The 22,432-nt window shown below is 41.6% G+C and overlaps 2 protein-coding genes across 12 annotated transcripts in view; one reads left to right on the top strand and one right to left on the bottom strand.

Annotated features, from left to right (window-relative positions):
* Positions 1–8,163, bottom strand: part of PEX1 (peroxisomal biogenesis factor 1) — a 42,183-nt gene extending 34,020 nt beyond the window's left edge. For 5 of the 11 annotated variants that reach the window (XR_013415453.1, XR_013415454.1, XR_003728267.2 and 2 more), the window contains exons 1-2: positions 8,010–8,163; positions 1,426–1,569 (exon numbers count right to left, since the gene is read on the bottom strand). Coding sequence is in view for 3 of the 11 variants with exons in the window: in XM_028846060.2 (XP_028701893.2) it covers positions 1,426–1,569; positions 8,010–8,138 (273 nt within the window). In the remaining 8 variants the exon portion in view is untranslated. Of the gene's footprint in view, positions 1–1,425; positions 1,570–4,618; positions 4,937–8,009 lie in introns of all 11 variants that reach the window. The other 6 variants (XR_013415455.1, XM_077997063.1, XM_028846062.2 and 3 more) reach the window with 2 other exon arrangements.
* Positions 8,164–8,487: 324 nt separating this feature from the next.
* Positions 8,488–18,089, top strand: RBM48 (RNA binding motif protein 48). Its single transcript, XM_015134238.3, has 5 exons — positions 8,488–8,628; positions 9,182–9,372; positions 12,128–12,273; positions 14,430–14,998; positions 17,202–18,089. Exons 1-5 carry the CDS (start codon positions 8,518–8,520, stop codon positions 17,286–17,288), a joined length of 1,104 nt encoding a protein of 367 aa, XP_014989724.1. The 5' UTR covers positions 8,488–8,517; the 3' UTR covers positions 17,289–18,089.
* The last annotated feature ends 4,343 nt before the right edge of the window (positions 18,090–22,432 follow it).

The raw sequence follows: 22,432 nt of genomic DNA, 5'->3' as shown, positions 1-22,432 counted from the left end.
TATCAGTGATTCTTCAGGAGATAGTGTCTTAGTGGCAGGGCTACAGCAGAGGATCATAAAGACACAGAGAGTGAGAGACAAAGAGAGACATGTTAAATGCACATTGTTTGTAATACATGGAAAGGTATCTGAAATATTTTGTGGGATAATAATTGCAGAAAATATGAATGATCTCATTCTTCCAATCCTAAAGGTCTACTGAGATCCCCCAAAACAGTAGACATTCATTCTGAGGATGGGACTGGAGAAAGGTAAAAACTTATTTTTTACTTTCAATGGTAAAATAGTTATAATGAATACATATTATTACTACATCTTCTTCTTTTAAGAGACAGGGTCTTGCTGTTGCCCCCGGCTGGAGTGCATAATCATAGGTCACTCAAATTCATGGGCTCAAGCATTCCTCCTACCTCAGTCTGCTGAGTAGCTGGGACTACAAGCATGCGCTACCATGCCCAGCTAATTTTTTTATTTTTTTGTAGAGATAGGGTCTTGCTATGTTGCCTAGCCAGGCTAATCTTGAACTCGTGGCCTCAAGTGGTCCTCCCACCTTGGCCTTCCAAAGCACTGGGATTACAGGTATAAGCCACTGAGCGCAGCCTCATATTATTCCTACAGTTTAGAAAATGTTTAAAGGAATAACTTGATAAACATAAGAAAACAAAAAATAGACATGTTTTAAGCTTTCAGGTTTATAATCTAAGCATATTAAACTCATAAGGGAAGACAAAAATGGAAAAATAATAACCCTCTGTTGTAGAACTTTTTATTTTTTATTTTTTTCAAGACATTGTTTCACTCTTGTTACCCAGCTGAAGTGCAGCAGTGCAATCTCAGTTCACTGCAACCTACGCCTCCCAGGTTCAAGCAATTCTCCTGCCTCAGCCTCCCAAGTAGCTGGGATTACAGGTGCCTGCTACCATGCCCAGCTAATTTTTGAATTTTTAGTAGAGATGGGGGGCTTCACCATGTTGGCCAGGCTGGTCTCCAACTCCTGACCTCAAGTTATCCGCCCACCTTGGCCTCCCAAAGTGCTGGAATTATAGGTGTGCGCCACCGCACCCAGCTGAATTTTTTAATCAAGTGAGACCATGGAAGTTTATAAAATATATCAGAAACGAAGTTCAATAATAGTAAGCAGAACCTAGTAATTCAAAAGGAAAAATAATTTCACGAAACCAAAATTAGGGAATGTGGAAAATGAGTTAAATAGTAGAATAAGAAGCAAGTAGGGAGTATGGTAAAATACAAAATAATGACCTAAAAACAGTATAGTCAGCTTCAATAGCCTAGACTAGTTACATAATAGCATACAAATTAGGTGTCATCTCACCTCCTTTAACAAAAAATGTAAACTTTTAATTTTATTTCTATTGCTATATTATGTGACATTAGAAGAAAGTTATTGCCATCACATGTGCTTACCTGTCCCCCATTTGAGAGTCCAAGTTTTTGACCAACTTGTCTGTTAATTTCAGCCACATTTTCACCTTGATCACTAAAATGCCTGCCTTCCACCCAGCTCAAGAATGCAGGCTGCTGACTCCAGACCACTTCTATAGCTTGATTCTATTCATATAAGAAATGAGAGGAAAAAAGGTTTTCATATACATTTTTCTGGATTCACATGAAAATAAACTATTATTTCAATTCACACATACAAAGAGAGTTCTATAGATAGTTCTCTGTTATCTACATTTGTTGTAGCATTTAAAAATCTATAATCATTTCCAACATCCAATGCTGGTGATGCTAATGAAGCCAATACCCTTATATTCTTATGGCAGTGTTATAAATTTAATCAACCCTTTCAGAATTCAAAATGGCAGCAGTCAGTCAATACACTTACATAGCAGTTGAGCCACATATAATTATTTGAGCATTTATTCCCAATTAATTATTCAAAGAAAAAAGAAACTACAGCAAAAGCTATCTGTGCAGTATTTTCTATAATAGTAAACACTTGAGACTGTCTTAAATGTCTATCAATAGGGAAACTATTAAATAAGCTATAAATTTACTAGTTTAACATAAGTTAATAAGTAGAAACATATATCATCTTTAAAAATGTAGCAATATAGTTTTAGAATTATGAAACACCAACCAGATGGAGTATGCAATCCATATTTACTTATTTATTGGAATAACAATAAATGCATGTGGCAAAAGCACAAGATGTACAAAAGGGTAAAATGTAAGGGTAAAATGTGAAGCCATGTCCCTGTTCTCAGAGGTAATTACTGCTGTTTCTTCTGTACCCTTCCAGAAACATTATATTATGCAGCCTCTTAATAATTTTAAGGGCTCATATAACTATGGGAATATAGGTTTTAAACAAAGCAAAATATAACATTTATTCTCATTAAAAGAGCAATTACATAAAACCTGTGTTTGTGGCCAAGGACCAAAAAAGGGTTTTCTATGATTAAACAATTACAAACTCATTATAGAGACCTTGGAAAATATATAAACTTGGAAGGAAACAAATGAACTACTGATATTCTCTCCACAAAAAAGACAACCATGTGAACAATTTGGTCTATTTCTTGTTAATCCTTTTTTCTATGTGCAAGTTTTTCATATAGTTGTGTTCATATAGGCACAATTTAATATCCTTTTCCCCTACTTATATTGCATCATAAGCATTTTCAAACTTTTTTTTTTTTTTTTGGAGACAGGATTTTGCTCTGTTGCCCAGGCTGGAGTGCAGTGGCACAATCATAGGTCACTGTAACTTGAAACTCCTGGGCTCTAGCAATCCTCTCACCTCAGGCTCCTGAGTAGCTAGGAATACAGGCATACACCACCACACCTAGCTAATTTTTTTTTTTCTATAGAGATGGGATCTCACTATGTTGCTTAGGCTGGTCTTAAGCTCCTGGCCTCAAGTGATCCTCCCACCTCGGCCTCCCAAACTGTCGGGGGCTTGAGCCACCATGCCCAGCCACATATATCATTTATAAAATAAAAAGAATTTTATTAATATGTATCAATAATAAATTTTAAAAACCAGCCAGGTGTGGTGGCATACACCTGTGGTCCCATCTACTTGGGAAGCCAAGGTGGGAGGATCACTTGAGTCAGGAAGGTTGAGGCTACAGTGAGTCATGATAGTGCCATTACACTCCAGCGTGGGCAACAGAGTAAGAACCCATCACACACACAAAAAGACTTATTATATCAGGAAGCTTCAGTGTTATTAATTTATTTATATCAAAATAAATTCATTAAGTTAAAAATATTAGGCCAGGCGCAGTGGCTCACATGTGTAATCTTTATACTTTGGGAGGCTAAGACAGGAGGACTGTTTGAGCCCAGAAGTCCAAAGCCAGCCTGGGCAACATGGCAAGATCTATATCTCTACAGAACATTTTTCATTAATTTAAAATATCAAATTCTTTCATTTACATGGAATTTTTTTTCCTGAGACAGGATCTCACTGTGTTGCCCAGGCTCGAGTGCAGTGGCACAATCACAGCTCACTGCAGCCTCAACCTCCTGGGCTCAAGTGATCTTCCCACCTCAGTCCTCAATCTCTCAAAGTGCTGGGATTACAGGCATGAGCCAACACGCCCAGTCTTTATGTTTCTTGTGTTTCTTTTTTTTTTTTTTTGAGACGGAGTCTCGCTGTGTCACCCAGGCTGGAAGGCAGTGGTGCAATCTCGGCTCACTGCAACCTCCGCCTTCCAGATTTGAGCAATTCTCCTGCCTCAGCCTCCCAAGTAGCTGGGACTACAGGCCCCCACCACCATGCCCAACTAATTTTTGTATTTTTAGTAGAGACGGGGTTTCACCATGTTGGCCAGGCTGGTCTCAAACTCCTGACCTCAGGTGAAATGCCCACCTCTGCCTCCTACAGTACTGGGATTACAGATATGAGCCACCGCAGCCAGTTTATGTTTCTTTATATGAGACAAATTTCAAACAATGTTGGAGTCACTTCTGGGACAATATCACGTACTGGAAATTAAACACATTATTACACTTTTATATTTAAGAAAGCCATCATCATGTATCACTTAGTTGTGTAATTTTTCTCACAATTTTCACAAAACAGTCCAACTGTTCTGGCTGACAAATTCTTTCAACTGAGTGTATTTTGCCTAGCTTTGGAATCAAAAGTCTTCAGTTACTATGTCAGCTGTAACTGTGTGAGCTATTACAAGAATGAAGGTGATCAAGTCCCAGATACTTTCTGTGGGTTTTCATCCGAGTCAGCAATACATAATCCAGATCAATTCTACTTCATATGAAGAAACTTAAGAGATGGAAATACGAGAGATGCCCTGAAATATCAAAAAAAGGAAACTCTACCAGCTCACTGAAAAAAAGGAGAAATGAACATTATTGAGGAGGAAAAATACTTCTAATTATTTATTTGGTCAAAAAGGAGTAACCAGCTCCATAAAGTCATAATATGTACTCAGTTAGATTTAGCAAACTTTGCACACCAATGTTCTAATTTTTATGTCAAAATACTTCACTTGAACCACAGAGCCCTGGCTATTCAGGTAAAGAGAAGAAAGAGACAGCTAGAAAGGAGCCTCTTTCCCAGGAGTCAAATCAAATCAATCAATTAATTGACCTTCTTTGACCCAAACTGAGGTATCAGTATTACCAGGAAATCTGCAGGTAAAACCATCCGTCAGAATGCCTTAGGAATGTCCAGGTCCAAAGCCTGGGGTATCTCTTGCTAACACAAGGGAAATGAAAATTGTGTGGCCATATCCGAACGGTGATTTAGGTTCGTTTGCATTCACTGTGTATATGAATCCTCTCTCTCTGTTGCAATCACATCAAGTTCTGAGTACAGAGAAGGTAACTTAGCTGAAGCAGTGGTCTCAACCAGAGGTGATTTTGTCCTTCAGTAGGCATCTGACAATGTCTGAAGACCTTTCTGGTTGTCACAAATAGGGGGAGGCAGTACAGGCATCTACTGGATAGAGACCAAGGGTGCTGTTAAACATTTAAAATGTACAGGAGAGCCCCCAAAACAAAAAATTATCCAGCTCAAAATGTCAACAGTGCCAAGGTTGAGAAATCCTGACTTCAAGCATCTACTGGGGAGTCAGTCCTGAAATAATGACTTGAGTAAACAAGAGAATACAATACTTGAAACATAGAACAAAGTATATCAAATGTGATGTGTCACGTAACACAATAGAGAAGTATTGAAAGGGAGACAAACGTGGGCAACAGAGAACTGGAAAGCTATGTGGAGGAGGTAGGATTATACTCTTTTCAAAGACATGGAATTTGTATGGAAGGAAGAAAAACGACTGAGGGAAGAATGGCATGAGTAAGAGAACAGAAGTGGGAAGGAGATTGGTTATAGAAGAAACGGTGAGAAGGGTAGGTTGGGTGACGCAGAGTGAGCTATAGACAAGAGGGCAAATTAGCTGCATGGCAATGGTACTGGCCTAGGAATGCCATTTTCCTTACGTGTAAACGTACAGAAACAACCTAGATGCTTAAGGTCTCTATGGTCATTAACATTCTATGATTCTAGGACAGTAGGTCTCAACTCTTTTGTGCATCCAAGTAGCCTGAATAAATTTTTTAAAATTAGAGATGCCTAAAGTCTATTCCCTAAGATTTTGATTTAATAGGTCAGAGGGTTGATCACAACATCTGTATTCTTTTTTTTTTTTTTTTTTTTTTGAGACGGAGTCTCACTCTGTCGCCCAGGCTGGAGTGCAGTGGCGCGATCTCGGCTCACTGCAAGCTCCGCCCCCTGGGTTCACGCCATTCTCCTGCCTCAGCCTCCCGTGTAGCTGGGACTAGAGGCGCTCGCCACCACGCCCAGCTAATTTTTTTTTTTTTGTAGTTTTAGTAGAGACGGGGTTTCAGCGTGTTAGCCAGGATGGTCTTGATCTCCTGACCTCGTGATCCGCACGTCTTGGCCTCCCAACAGAACATCTGTATTCTTAAAAGCTTCAAGGTAAGTCTGACATAAGCCAGAAAACCATTGTTCCAACCCCTCTTCCCATTACTGCATGATCTGTATTATGTACTCAATGTTTCACCCCAAATAAAATAATTCAAGTATTAACTCCCAATTTGTGAACCTTTCGGCTTTCATAATTATCTATGGCCTCTAACCCAAGAATTCTGGGAATCTATCCTAGACAACAAGAAATAAAAATGATGTTTTCTAAACAAAGATGTGTTATTTTCAACGTTTGATTAAAATATAGTTTATCACTTCTAATGCCTAAAAATTAAGTACAATCTAAATAGTCAATCATAGTGAACAGTTAAATAAATTATGGCAAATTTGTGCTAGAATACTAATTAACAACTTAAAAAGATGACCTTTTAACAAAATAAAACACTCATAATAACATTAAGTAAAAACACTAGGACACAAAACTGTATGTGTGTATATAGGACTTCATTTCTGTTAAAAATGAAGATTAGAAACAAAACTGGAAGATTTGATCCAAACTGTCAACATTAGTCACCTCTAAGTTCTGGGATTACGGGTAATTTATTTTCCTGTTAACAATTTTCCATGCTTTCTAAATTTTCTACAAAACATAAATTATATAAATTTATATAATTCATCAAGAAATAAATGTATAGATTTATAGAATCTATAAAGTCATAAACTTATTACATTGATAATTAGAAAGCAAAGTTGACCTATTCTGCTAATATGGGCTGAACAGAAACAGCAATTTGTTCCAGGGCTAAAGACATTTACATTTCAAAAAGATATGCATGAATTAGTTCCTATAAGTACTTCTTGAAGGCTCAAAATTTAAAACAAGATCAAGACCACTAAATTCTTAAATAGTGACGAATGTAAGGTAACATGAATTAATTCTTATAAATACTTCTCGAAGGCTCAAAATTTAAAACAAAGATCAAGACCACTAAATTCTTAAACAGTGATGAATGTAAGGTAACAACTACATCTTAGGATCAAATTAGAGTTACTGTAAGAAAGCATTCCTACTATCATGAGTGGATTTGAAAACATGTTGAAAAATCCCATCGAAGCTGACAGAGCACTGAACCAACTTCTACCTGGAACTTGGTGACAGTGACTGATTTGTCTCTAACCATAAAGCCCATCAAAAACCAAGATTGTCTACTTAGTAGTAAAAAATAATAACGACGATGATAGGAGGATTCTGCTGAACTCATGTTTTCAATGGACCAAAAAAATCTTCCCCTAGGTATGGAGAAGTAACTCAAGTGGAAAGAAGGGATGCTTGAAATTATTGCAAACTCTTTATTCATTACATAGATTAGCCACTGGTGGGTACCATGCATCCAGGATTTATGAAGATTTCAAATACGCCGTCCTTTTGCCCCCATAACCACACTCAAACTCGTGAGACCATGTGCCTCTATTTTTAATTACGAAAATAAGGACGCTGTATCTCCACCGGTGGTTAGAACTGCGAAACATCCCAACCACAACGTCCAGAAGGGCGACTGATCGCAGAGCTTCAAGTGATCTTAACTACGTTATGTGTTCCTGACACACTACAGCTGTGTTCCGAGGGTCTGGGACGCAGGGCAGAACCATTACTGTATTAAGCTTTCCCGCTCATGGGACGCGGTGCTCAGTCCCCGGGGACCGACAGGGGCTCCACCAACAACTCTGCGCCTCCCTCTCGCGGCCCGGACGGCAGCAGCGCAGGTAACTGGAAATGACTGGCAAGAAAAGCACCTTTTAAAATAACAAAAACAAACCACTTATCAGGAACTTTTCCAGCCTGGAATGAGGAATATTTATAAAAACAGTGGTAGAATATTAGGACATTTCTAGGCCCAGTTTCACCAAGTGAAAAGACCTGGGATAAGACGAGCCCAGGGCTGCACTGGACTTGCGGGATGCAGAGACTAACCAGAAGGGCCCTGCCGTCGAGGGACCCTAATCTCTGTACGCTTCGGGGGCGCCCGGGTGGCAGCCGGTGTCCCGCCGCGTCCCTGAGAGGCTTCGGCCTTGTCCGACCCCAGGCTGAAGATCAGGTGGCCCGGGGCCAGCACGTTACCTGCAGCAGGTGCAGCTGGGCCACGAGACCCCGCGGCAGGTGGAGGAAGCAGTCGCGAGCGTTGGTGAAGGCCACAGTCACTGCCGCCCCGCCTCCCCCAGCACCCGCCAGGCGATCGCTGCCCCACATCGTCCCGAAGCGTCGCTCTGGGTTTGCCCACCCTAGCGCCGCAAAGGACACGGGACCTGGCAGGCCGAGGACGTCGGAACCGGAGGAGATCGATCGGCCCCGCCCCCTGAGGCCCCGCCCCCTCTCCCCGCTGCGCGTCTCGCCGTAAGCCTGTAGTGGGGTGGGACAAGAAAGCTTCTGTCACCCACCGCGCCTCTCCGCCAAGCCGCTCGGGGGCGGCACCTCGTTCATCAAATCCTCGCACGCAGGAAACGATGGCCGACGCTGTCGATTCTTCAGCCAATCCTGACACTCCTTAACTCATCCCGCTCTCTTATTGGATAAAAGGGAGGTCAGCAGGGCGGATGTTGTCCTCCCTGCGAGGATCAAAGTAGGCAAGATGGCGTCCAGCGGTGGGGAGTTAGGGAGTTTATTTGACCACCACGTCCAGAGGGCGGTGTGCGACACGCGGGCCAAATATCGGGAGGGACGACGGCCTCGTGCTGTCAAGGTAAAGTGATTTTTGGTTTCATTCGCTCTCCTCGGTAGCTTTTTGTGAGCGCTAGCGCCATATGGCTAACCTACGGAAATAAAGGCACGACAAGGCTTCCGTCAGATCTGTCGCTCATTAGAGCTGGCGTGAAGAACCCTGGGCCAGGTACCAAAGATTCTCACGACCCTTTTGGTCAACTATTAGAACATCAACTCCACGAGAATAGGGCTTGGTTTTAGTCATTGGATCTTCAGTGTTTACAGTACTACTTGGCACAGGTAAGCGCTCAGTGAATATTCGTTGAGTGATTGTTCCCAGTGACTTCTGCCGACTCAATTTCTGGAAAAAAATGTCGACTGAAGGTAGTCTGTTATATGCCTTAGGTAGCCTCTCACATGGACTGTTACTCTTTATGCAGAGGGAATGGCAGAAATTTTATTTTGTGTTTTTTGCTGACTGGGTTGAACAGATTATTTCTTGTTTTCAAAGTTCTGTTTAAAAAAAAAAATAGAGGCAGATTCGTCCTAGGCTTATTTGCGAAATACGTTTAATAACTATGCATTTCTTTCAGGTATATACAATCAATTTGGAATCTCAGTACTTATTAATACAAGGAGTTCCTGCTGTGGGAGTCATGAAGGAATTAGTTGAGCGATTCGCTTTATATGGTGCAATTGAACAGTACAATGCGCTAGATGAATACCCAGCAGAAGACTTTACTGAAGTTTATCTTATTAAATTTATGAACTTACAAAGTGCAAGGTAAGGTGCAAGTTAAGCAATGACTCGTTTCATTTCCTCCATTCATATTTCTGTCATTTTGGCCCCAAGTTTCCCTCATTCATATCTGAATTACCCCAAAATGTAATCTAGCATATCTTCCTACAGCCTTTTTACAGGTTAACTTTACTGAAACACTGTATCCATCACATCCCATGCTTAACAATTTAATGTCCTGTAGCGTGGTAGAGTAAAAGTTGGGTTTGGCCAGGCACGGTGGCTTACGCCTGCAATCACAGCACTCTGGGAGGCCGAGGCAGGCGGATCACGAGGTGAGGAGTTTGAGACCAGCCTGGCCAACATGGTGAAACCCCGTCTCTACTAAAAATACAAAATTAGCCGGGTCTAGTGGCGCATACCTGTAATCCCAGCTACTCAGGAGGCTGAGGCAGGAGAATTGCTTGAACCCAGGAGGCAGAGGTTGCAGTGAGCCGAGATTGCGCCATTGCACTCCAGCCAGGGCAACAAGAGGGGATCTCCGCCTCAAAGAAAAAAAAAATGGGTTTGAGGGCTGGGCGCCAATAACTCACGCCTCACGCCTGTAATCAGAGTACTTTGGGAGACCGAGGCAGGCAGATCACTTGAGGTCAGGGGTTCAAGACCAGCCTGGCCAACATGATGGAAACCCCGGCTCTACTAAAAATACAAAAATTAGCTGGGTGTGGTGGTGCAGACCCGTAGTCCCAGCTACTCAGGTGGCTGAGGCATGGGAATCGCTTGAACCCGGGAGGTGGAGATTGCAGTGAGCAGAAATCACACCACTGCACTCCAGCCTGGATGACAGAGCGAGGCTCTGTCTCAAAAAAAAAAAAAAAAAACAGAAAAAATTTGGGTTTGGCGCCAGGCATGTGGCTCACACCTGTAATCCCAGCAGTTTGGGAGGTGGAGGTAGGCGGATCACCTGAGGTCAGGAGTTCAAGACCAGTCTGGCCAACATGGTGAAACCCTGACTCTACTAAATACAAAAATTAGCTGTGTTGGTGCAAGCCTTTAATCCCAGCTCCTGGGGAGGCTGAGGCACAAGGATCACTTGAACCCAGAAAGTAGAGGTTGCAGTGAGCCAAGATCATGCCATTGCACTCCAGCCTGGAAAGAGTGAGACTGTCCCAGAAAAAAAGAAAAGAAAAGAAAAAAAAGTTGAATTTGATCCCAGCACTATGGAAGGCCAAGGTGGGCAGACAGCTTGAGCCCAGGAGTTCGAGACCCGACTGGCCAACATGGCAAAACCTCACCTCTGCTAAAAATACAAAAATCAAGGTGGGCGTGGTAGTGCATTCCTGTAGTCCCAGCTACTTGGGAGGCTGAGGTGGGAGAATCAGTTGAGCCCAGGAGGTGGAGGTTGCAGTGAGTCATTTATGGACCACTGCACTCCATCTTGGGTGATGGAGTGAGACTATGTCTCAAAAGAAAAAAAAATGTTGGGTTTGGAGTAAGTTTTCCATTTCCACTGCTTACTAGCTTTGTGATCTTGGACAAGTTATTTAACCTGTTTAAGTTTTTCCTGTTCCGTAAAATCTATATGGTAAAGGGACCTATCTACTTCTTGAGGTTGTATGAGGATGAAATGAGATAATCCATATAAAGGGTTTAGCAGAGTGCCTCCTGGTCAGAATACAGTAAGCATTAGCTATTGTGGTTTCTACTGTTACTCCTTTCTGCAAATTGACTCAGTGTTTTCCGGCCTTCTATGTGACATAAACCCTCTGCTCCAAAAAGGCTGAAGTATGCAATGCCTTATCTATTTTTATGTTGATCTCTGTTCTCCTCACTAATCTGCTCTGAGACCCATCCTTCTCTGGCTGTTACAATTCATATTTTCTTTCATGTGCTATCAGTAGAAATCATAATCTACCACAAAAGCACTTGATTTTACTGGGTCATGTGTGGTTTTCTCAGGCTGCTGTTATATGTAATCTCACTTTCTTAACCAATCTGCCAGCTGTCATGGTTAGAGAAATATTTTCTCGAGCTTTTCTGTTTTCCAAAGTACCTAGTCTAGTAGGCTCTGAAGTAAGACATCTGGATTTGAATCCTTGCTCCTCAAACCAGAGTATGAGCATGGCTAAGTTATGTAATGTCCCAGTGCTTCTGTTTCATTACAGGGTTGTTGTTAGGTGTTAATTCAAGTGAAGCACTTACAACATTGCCTGGCATATGGTAAAATCTGAGCAAGTATTTGTCATTATCCCTGGATACAGAAGTAGTTAAATTTATTGTAGTACCTGGCCAATCATAGATGTTTAGTAAGTATTTATTGACTGAATAACATTCTTCTCATTTTCTCATTGTTATATGTTTAATAGTTCCTCAGTTATTGAACGTTTTATGATTATAGTATTTTTCATCTGATTTTTAAGGCAAGAATCCCATTACAGAAATACATTGTGCTGAAAAAGCTTAATTGGGTATGAAGTAACTCTTCAGGGCCACAGAGAAAAGCTCTATTTTATGACCACAGTTTATATACTTCAGGCCAACCAGCTGGGTCTTTAGTTGTTTAAAGACTAGGGAACAAAGAGGCTCGAAGGGAAGAAAAGGGGAGGCTCTAAGTACATACTCGAACAATGGGATGAATACTGTCCACAAGCAGAGCATCTTAATTGCCAATCCACAGGATATATATACACATAGCAAAAGTTGGACTTTGCTCTTTAGATCCAGATATTGTATACTAGTTAAGCTTTCATCCCAAGTAAATCTAGATTAAAAAACCATGCTATCTTATATTTCCATTCAGGACAGCCAAGAGAAAAATGGATGAACAGAGTTTCTTCGGTGGATTGCTTCATGTGTGCTATGCGCCAGAATTTGAAACAGTTGAAGAAACTAGAAAAAAACTACAAGTGCGGAAGGCATATGTAGTAAAAACTACTGAAAATAAAGGTATGGAAAGCATATTGCTAAATGCCTCCTGTATGTCAGGTACTCTGCCAGGTGTATCATCATGCAATTCCTAGTCTAGTGGGAGGAGAGGCAAGTAAAGCATCACAGTATTCAGTAACTGTAAGGGTTCTCTTCAGCACACTACATAATCTGGGTTGAGAAGGGAGAAATGTTGGTTCATAGAAGACTTCCTACAGTATGTGAGAAGTGGCTGAAATTTGAAGGATAAGTAGACATTAACTAAAAGGGAGAGGAAAAGATGGAAAGGCAAGCCAGGCAGGATGTTTAAGTGTTTAGAGGAATAAATGAGCATCATGCATTTAAGGAAATTTAGTTAATACAGTATAACCAAAGCTCAAAGGTTTCAGTGAGAGATAAGTTTAGAAAAGTGGATAAGAAGTGAATCATGAAGGGCCTTGTGTCCCATGCTAAGGAATTAAGGCTTTGACCAGAATGCAGTGAGAAGCAGTTATGATTTGCAGACTAGTTGTCACTGCTAATCATGGAGAAGTTCTACTTTTGACCAGCAATTGACTAAATGCCCCCATATGCCCCTTCTACCAGATAGTGGTAGAGAGAAATAAAGTGGGAAAACTCTTGGAAAACTTACTCAGAAATCTGGCAAGAGAGCTGTTGAGAATCCCCAGTCATCTGTATCCATTGAAGTCTAACTTGTAAGATAAGTAAATAAATAGCACCAGGAAAACTTAATGTGTTTGTATGACAAAGGACATTATAAAACATTAATGTGGAGAAAGACCTTTGACATTATCTGACCTGTGTCCTAATTTTTCTTGGTGAGGAAACTAAGTCTCAGAAAGTTTGTGACCGGCCTATATTATTACAGATGAATTAAGGACAAAAATAAGGATTAAAACCCAAGCTTTGGACTCTTTCTCCAGAGCTTACTTTTTAACTGCTTTAATTATCTCAGTGTTGGTGTGACAGCCTAGGGTTATCTTCATTATTTGCTCCCCTTCCTCTTAAGATCTTTTTGCCGTGCTGCTGATCTCAGAATTAAACCTGACTTGCTTGGCCTTGGACACTTCAGTTAAGCTGTCTTTCATCAGCATTTTAGCATCTGTGCGATGCATTTGTATACTTGGTCTTACTTTTCAAAAACTCTTATTATGAAAGTTATTGTTATTATTATTATTATTTTGAAACGGAGTCTAGCTCTGTCCCCCAGGCTGGAGGGCAGTGGCGTGATCTCTGCTCACTGCAAGCTCCGCCTCCTAGGTTCACGCCATTCTCCTACCTCAGCCTCCCGAGTAGCTGGGACTACAGGCGCCTGCCACCACGCCCGGCTAATTTCTTGTATATTTAGTAAAGACGGGGTTTTGCCGTGTTAGCCAGGATGGTCTTGATCTTCTGACCTCGTGATCCACCTGCCTCAGCCTCCCAAAGTGCTGGGATTACAGGCGTGAGGCACTGTGCCCGGCCTGGAAATTTCAAAACACAAAGGCAGAAAGACTAAGTTAATACATCTCCCATGTATTAATATTAACATCAACAATCATCAACACATAGCCAATTTCATCTTTACCACATCTTCCACACTCCATGTTGTAGACTGCTTTTGGGAGAGTAAACCAGGGAAGAGGCCCTTGCCAGCCCTAGAAGTGGGACAAGCATAGTGCTTTCTTTAGTAACTGACAAACACAAGCTAAGGAGCATGATACATCCAGATAGTGGAATACTCTGAAATTGTTAAAAAAAAAAAAAAACAAAAAAAACAACTTTCTGTATAATGATGGAAAACCTATATAAGATCTACAGTGAAATGGAAAATGCAGAGGTGCAGAGAAATGGATATTACATTTACCTTTTTTAGTGGGGAGAAAAAGAATGGGAGAAAGGTGGCAAAGTAAAACTTACTGAACAGATAAATAAAAAACAATAGTGATTACTTATGGGGATGAAACCAGACCCATGGAGTGCAAGGAAAGGGTGACACTTGATGCTGTATATCTTTTTATCCGTTTTAGGTTTTAAACCATGTGAATATATTCCCTTCTCAAGAAACAGTTTTTTTGGAGTATAATTTGTTAACGTTTTTAAGTGATTTTTAAAAATTATATGATTCTCAATGATGAAAACAATAAATTAACCACTTATGTTTCTCTTTCCCTCAACTTTTAAATTGTAATATAAAGACCATAACGTGACAAAGAAGAAATTGGTTACAGAGCATAAAGACAGAGAGGATTTTAGACAAGACTTCCACTCAGAGATGTCTGGCTTTTGTAAAGCTGCTTTGAACACTTCTGCAGGGAACTCAAATCCTTATCTTCCGTATTCCTGTGAATTGCCTTTATGTTATTTCTCCTCAAAATGTATGTGTTCATCCGGGGGACATGTGGACAGAGCATCAAACTCCTCTAAGGATGGTAGAAATCATCATAAAACAATGGGGCATTATAACCACAATGACTCTTTGCAGAAAACACAGATAAACACTTTTAAGAACTCAGTGGCCTACCCTGGTGCGCAAAAGGCTATTACGTCTTCAGAGGCAGTTGACAGATTTATGCCTAGGACAACACAACTGCAGGAGCGCAAAAGAAGAAGAGAAGATGATCGTAAACTTGGAACTTTTCTTGAAACAAACTCAGGTAGTAATGAGGTTATGATTGGACCTCTGTTACCAGACATGTCTAAAGTGGATATGCACGATGACTCATTGAATACAACTGCGAATTTAATTCGGAATAAACTTAAAGAGGTAAGGTTATTTTTAAAAACTGTTCTAAGAGACGATTTGGTTATAGGACTAAATGGGGAATTATTTGTGGGAACAATAGTATTGTAATTTTTTTCACTTTTTAGTTTTTTGATGTGTTTTTCTATAGTTCTCTGTTGAAATAACTGAATTTGGCTAACATTTTATTTGCTTTGAACTGTTAATACTTGCTTTAAACAATGAACAGACATTTTATATCACTGTAGATACAAAATATTAAAGCAGTGGTTTCAGCTAATTAAATCAATCTGTGAGAGTGGTGCCCAGGCCTGCCATTTTTGTTAAAAGCTCCCCAAGTAGTTCTAATATGAGCCAAAGTTGAGAAGGAAAATTCCATTTCTCTCAGATTTAGAGTTATTACAGTTTATATCAAAGTAAAATGCTTAATTTGCTTTTGTGATAAAGAGCAATAGAAGGTGAGATTTCTAAAAATTGGACCTCTAGGTATGCATTTCAAATGTAGACTTTATTTTATTTATTTATTTATTTATTTATTTATTTTTTGGAGACAGAGTCTCACTCTGTCGCTCAGGATCTATGGTCACTGCAAGCTCTGCCTCCTGGGTTCACACCATTCTCCTGCCTCAGCCTCCCAAGTAGCTGGGACTACAGGTGCCCGCCGCCATGCCAGGGCAAGTGTTTTGTATTTTTTAGTAGAGACGAGGTTTCACCATATTAGCCAGGATGGTCTCGATCTCCTGATCTCGTGATCCACCCGCTTCAGCCTCCCAAAGTGCTGGGATTACAGGGATTACAGGCATAAGCCACCGCGCCCGGCCTGAAATGTAGACTTCTTAAATGATCAGGATCAGATTGTGCTGCCTAGGTAGTCTTTTTTTTTTATGTCATTTATATAATCATTTTCCATTTCCTAAGCACAAATAAAGTTAACATCTGAGTTAGCTTTCGAAAGACACCTTTTTGTGGGATGGGGTAGGGGCTACTGTTACAAATCATAAACTGAGGGTTATGACATTCTCTTATACTTACTCCAAGATGCAGAAAGTGCTTTTCACATGGTTTTACTCGTATTTTACAATGTGATTAAGGGAGGCTCAGGTAGCTTAATTTCTTATATGTACATTTTTTACCTGAAAACATCTGATTAAAGAGGCATTATTTATTAATAATTAAAATCCATGGGCACAGTTTTGAAGCCGCCTTTAGTTTTTCAGTTTAGGCTGGGGACAGTGGCTCACACCAATAATCTCAGCACTTTGGGAGGCTGAGGTGGGAGGCTGAGGTGAGCAGACTGCTTGAGCCCAGGAGTCTGAGAGCAGCCTGACCAATGTGATGAAACCCCATCTTTACCATAAATATACAAAAATTAGCCAGGCGTGGTGGTGCACTCTTGTAGCTACTTGGGAGGCTAAGGTGGAAGGATCACTTGAATCTGGGAGGCGGAGGTTGCAGTGAGCCAAGATCATGCCACTGCACTCCAGCCTGGGTGACAGTGTGAGACCCTGTCTCAAAAAAAAAAAAAAAAAAAGGTTTTCAGTTTGTGCTTCCACCCTTCCTTCCTTCCTTCAGTTGCAGCTGAACTGAGGCATAGACATAGATACGCAGCTGTCTCAGCCAGAGCTGATTACATTTTAAAGAAAAACGTGTGAAGTCCAAATTCTAGGTCCAGAAATAGTAGAACAAAAAAAAAAAATGTTAAATACAGTTTACTATAGTTTCTAATAATTTTCCATTTCAAATGAAGACTCTTTCTTTGCTTTGGCTTATTGTACACTCTCTCTGATAGTGTGTTTGCCTTTCCTTTTTCTCCTAGGAAATTGAGGATTATACTGCTTCCTGCTCATTTCTCCAAATGTTTTCATCCCCCCAAATCTATCAAACATTATCAGTGTTTCAAGAATGCAAAACCAGGATATCTATCTGAATCTGTAATATAACAAGTGACTTTAGATCTATAAAGGAATGTTAAAGTGGAGCATATGTTCACTTTTCTTCCTCCAAATTTTTTTTCTTTTTAAGTAGCTTTAGAAATTTTACTCTCATCAGTGTTTGAACAGAAAACTTCACTCTGTGCCTAGGTCATAGGCTGGACCTTGAACTTAAGCCAACTCTGCCTCAAAAGCCACATCAAGGATTGAACTATTGGATGTAGTCTTACCTCTTCTAATAGCTTTACTCCTGTGCTATAGAAACTAAATTTTAATGGTTCTTTTTTTTTAATTAGGTAATTTCATCTGTGCCAAAGCGTCCAGAGGACAAGCCGGAAGATGTACATACAAGTCATCCATTAAAACAAAGAAGAAGAATATAGAGTGCCAGCAGCAAATTAGTACTTCCTGAAAAGAACATTTATTATTTATTTTTAGCCTGTCATTTTAATTCTTCTAGAGATTTTACTGCTGGTATTTTTTAATGCACTCCTCTTTGTAATTTCATTCAAGCTATTTATCTAAAGTCATTTCTTTCTTTTTTTTTTGGGAGATGGAGTCTTGCTCTTTTGCCCAGGCTGGAATGCAATGGCATGATCTCAGCTCGCCGCAACCTCCACCTCCCGGATCCAAGCAATTCTCCTGCCTCAGCCTCCTGAGTAGCTGGGATTACAGGCGTACACCACCATTCCTGGCCAAGTTTTGTGCTTTTTTAGTAGAAATGGGGTTTCACCATATTGGTCAGGCTGGTCTCGAACTCCTGACCTCGTGATCCTCCCACCTCGGCCTCCCAAAGTGCTGGGATTACAGGCATGAGCCACCATGCCTGGCCCATTTCTTTTTTTTTCGACCCATACTTAATGTTGCAGAAACTATTCTTGTCATAACATTACCTCTCATGTACAGTAATTATATGTAAATTAATTGAAGCAAATATGGAAACTACAATAACGATAGGCAACCAGCATCTGTTTCTGATTATAATACAAGTATTGAATGAGCCATTGAAACACTAGAAGTCAGGGTGTTTCCGAATGCCAGGATTTCAAAATCAAGACAATTCTGTGAGGTAAAAAGTAGATTAACTATTAGAACAAAGCTGAAATTAGAATCTTATATGCTTTAATTAACTTTTAAGAAGAATTTGACCTGTGGCAATCCAAAAATAAATCAGTATTTATAAATTTTAGACTTCTGTTACTGCTTCTGGCATATCCACACTTTTTTCTGTCAGTGGGTCACATAATTGGAAATTTCAGTACATCTAGGCTGTCTCCACTTTCTTTTTCTTTTTAGTAGAGACAGGGTCTCATTGTGTTGCCCAGGCAGGTATTGAACTCCTGGGCTCAAGTGATCCACTCACCTTGGCCTCCCAAAGTACTAGGATTACAGGTGTGACCCACTACACCTGGCCATTTTCTTTACCGGTAAAAATAACTTGAGAAGGTCCATACCATGGCATGTTGTTTTCATTTCTCCCTATCTTTAATGGCCTCTTGCCTAGTAGATTGAATTTGAACATACCAGTTAATAAGGTTCCGTTTCAGCTATGATTTACTTGTAGCAGGACAAGCCGCAGACAAAACCCCTTAGACACCGGGTTATAGAAGGAAGAGGCTTTATTTGGCCGGGAGTGTTGGCAGACTTGCGTCTCAAGAGCCGAGCTGCCTGAAGAAAAAGTTCTGGCCCTTTTAAGGGCTTACAGCTCTAAGGGGGTCCACGTGAAAGGATCATGATAGATTGAGCAAGTGATCTATAGGTAACACATGTGGTTAGAATTGGGGGATTAATCTTTAACCTCAGGCCTGGTCAGTGGCGTAGGTTGGTTTTGCTACTGACTTCATTCGTGTTCTTTTTCAGCTTTTACTTCCTCCTTTTCTTCAGAGACAGGAGACTGTAAGAGAAATGGCCTCTCCTCATTCCCCTCTTTGAGAACCTCACTCACTAGTGGGAGTTCTCACTCTCATCTTCACTACCCAGGTCTTCCTGTGAGACAGATCGATAGTGATCCATGTAATACACTTGTGCTGAAGTTTTCTGATGAATCAAGGTAGTAACAACTTCTTAGTAGTTAGAGAAATATGACTAACAATCAAGGGAGCAATAGGCAGGTTCCTATCACTACTGCTATACCTATTATAAGAGTTTTAAATCTAGAGCTGGAAACCACTTTCCAAACAGGGATCCAGGATCAAACCCATGCCAAACCTGCACAGGCACATGTGCCAGCTTTGTCGTGTCTCTAACTATATCTTCAACTACTTGTCCTTGATCATCTATTTGCAGATAGCAATTGGTCAATGAATTTTCCACAGACGACTCCTTCAGCTGCCAGCAAATAGTCTAAGGCCAATCTACTCTGATAGATGGCATTTCTCATTTGGGTTTCCTGCCAGGCTAAGAGTCAAAGCTCTGCCAGTTCCGTTAGTGATTATTTCTAAGACGGCATGTAACCGTAAGGTCCAGTTGAGCGGCCGGGCTCGGTGGCTCAAGCCTGTAATCCCAGCACTTTGGGAGGCCGAGACGGGCGGATCACGAGGTCAGGAGATCGAGACCATCCTGGCTAACACGGTGAAACCCCGACTCTACTAAAAAAAAACCAAAAAACTAGCCGGGCGAGGTGGCGGGCGCCTGTAGTCCCAGCTACTCGTGAGGCTGAGGCAGGAGAATGGCGTAAACCCAGGAGGCAGAGCTTGCAATGAGCTGAGATCCAGCCACTGCACTCCAGCCTGGGCGACAGAGCAAGACTCCGTCTCAAGAAAAAAAAAAAAGATCCAGTTGAGCATGTAGATGGGCGTTTGGTATCCCCACGAGGTGTCTTGCACCCACGTGGCAGGCCTGTAGTACTGTGTGAGCCACTCATCTTTCCAATTTCCTATAGCTGTGCTCCTTTTTTTCAGGAGGCATAGACAGGGAAACCTAGGAGCTTACCTGTTTTTACGGGCAGTAGGAGAAAGGATGGCTTAATGGTGCCAATGACACAACTCCCTGTCCATTGGTCAGGTTATTTGGTGTAGGCTCTATGCCCACATATCCAATACAGTCCAGTGGGAGCCATCCAGTCCCGATGAAATTCTGGATGGGCCCGAACAGCAACTTAGGAAACTTACTGAATGGGTTATTTTCAGTATGGTTAGCCCCCAACAGGTGACTGTCCCTGTTGTGCTGTTACACAGCTTCTGTCCTAGACAATTGAGCCTTCCTACAGGGATGGTGAAGTCTTTCCCTTCTCTAGCTATGCAGTATTGTCCAATAATCAAGGTTTTCAAGACCCAGAAGTTGCTAGTTTGGGCCTCCTGGACTAGGACTATGTCAGGAACTGGATCAGTAGGCACCAATTCTCAGGCTTCCCAAGGCCATCGGTTTCGCAAGTGGTTCCCCCACATATAGCTATGAAGTAACATTGAGGGAATGAGCTACATTTTCTACTAACTGGAGAAACAAGTTATTTGACTTTTTTTGTGGAGGCTCTGGTACTGGCAGATTCAGCTCATCAGAAAAGGTCTGAAACACTGGTTTGGGAGGGCACCTGTGGACTTCCCCTTGGACTAAAATATTTACTCGGGGATCCAGTCCAGTTCCATTGATTCCTAGAGTTACATACTCTCCTGTTTTCCAAGGGGGATCAAGGGGATTGGTAATTAGCAGTTTATCTTTTTTTTTTTTTTTTTTTTTGAGATAGAGTCTCACTCTGTTGCCCAGGCTGGAGTGCAGTGGCGCAATCTTGGCTCACTGCAAGCTCTGCCTCTTGGGTTCACGCCATTCTCCTGCCTCAGCCTCCCAAGTAGCTGGGACTACAGGCTCCTGCCAACATGCCCGGCTAATTTTTTGTATTTTTAGTAGAGACAGGGTTTCACCATGTTAGCCAGGATGGTCTCGATCTCCCAACCTCGTGATCCGCCTGTCTCGGCCTCCCAAAGTGCTGGGATTACAGGCATGAGCCACCGCGCCCGGCCGGTAATTAGTAGTTCTAATGGGTTACAGTGACCTCTAGTGCAGGAAGTTATTCTTTCCTTTTTGAAGGCGGACAGGGTCCTCATCTTTTTTACAGGTGGCCTAAATGACACAGGACCAGTAACTACATTCATCACTACACAGTCCTAATTCATGACAAACAAACTTATTTTCTACTCTATAGCCCCTTTCCCAATCTAGAGAGCCACATCTTTTTCCATTTCCATACAGGTCACTGTTGATTGCTGTACAGGCGTCAAGTTCTAAGATAATTTGTTTGGGGACTCCTTTTTCTTCTGTTCTAGTTATTACTTTACTTGTATCAGCTTTTCCCCAGCTGCCAGTCTTCAATCTTATTTCAAAAACAGTAGTCATAGGGGGCTCAGATGGGTTATAGCACACATCAGGCTGGTCACTTCCTGGGCTACATACCTTGTATAGAGTAGCATTATACAAACAAGTTCCTTTTAGAGTCCCGATACACTCATAATAACTATAAAATAATAGGACTGCAGCAACCTTTTGTCCTACCTCAGTGACTTGATGTATACACCGGGAACAATCCTCAGTCTGAGGAAGGTCAGTTGAAGTCCTTACTGTACAAGTCCAAAATTTAAGGAAAATGAGTCCCATGATGAATTTCCTCATGCTTCAGCTGTGTGTGGACCAGTCAGCTTCTGGTTTTGACTGGATTAGGGCTTGTTGTCCTCTTCAGAGTCACTTTGCAGGGGTTGTCTGGGCTTAGTCTCGCCTCCCATGTCTCAGGTGCTGCAAGTTTTACACGGCTGTGGTGGATCCAGGCGGGGATTCCCTCTACCTTTATGACTGTGGGAGTGGTCAAGATGATGGTCTGGGGTCCTTTCCACTGTGGTCGCAAGGGGGCTACATTCCAATCCTTGATCCACACCATATCACCTGGGGAGAAATGGTGAACTGGGGAGAATAAGCTGACAGGGCACCTCTCATTTACCCAGGCTGTAATTGTTTATGTAATTTTCCCTTTAGGGAAAACAGGCTTTAGCCTGTTGCTGTCGTTGTAACTCAATTTCACCTAGCTCTGGAGGAGGGCCTGGGAGTTTCCGCAGTATGGGAGGAGGCCTATGATATAATGTCTCATAAGGGGAATACCTTGTTTTTTTTTTAGAAGGGGTACATCTAATCTTAAACAATACCATAGGGAGAGCTTGTACTCACTTTAATCCTGTTTCTTTACACACTTTCCCTAAACTATTTTTGATAGTCTGATTTATCCGCTCCACCTTTCCGGAACTCTGTGGTCGGTAAGCGGCATGTAGTTTCCATGTGATCCCCAATACTTTTGCTGTCTTCTGTACCAAATCAGCCACAAACGCCGGCCCATTGTCCGAGCTGTCCAAACCTAGGGATGAGATCTCGGAGAAGCACACGGGTTACTTCACGAGATTTCTCAGTCCATGTTGGATAGGCCTCCACCCACCCAGAGTATGTGCACACTAGAACTAGCAAATACTTGTTACTTCCACATTTGGGCATCTCGGTGAAGTGTACTTGGAGATCTTCGAAGGGGGCTGCTCCGTAAGCTTGTATGCCGGGC

Source organism: Macaca mulatta, chromosome 3 (assembly GCF_049350105.2).
Source record: "Macaca mulatta isolate MMU2019108-1 chromosome 3, T2T-MMU8v2.0, whole genome shotgun sequence".
Taxonomy (NCBI): domain Eukaryota; kingdom Metazoa; phylum Chordata; class Mammalia; order Primates; family Cercopithecidae; genus Macaca; species Macaca mulatta.
The sequence above is the reverse complement of the archived record's forward strand: the minus strand, read 5'-3'. Positions and strand labels throughout refer to the sequence as shown.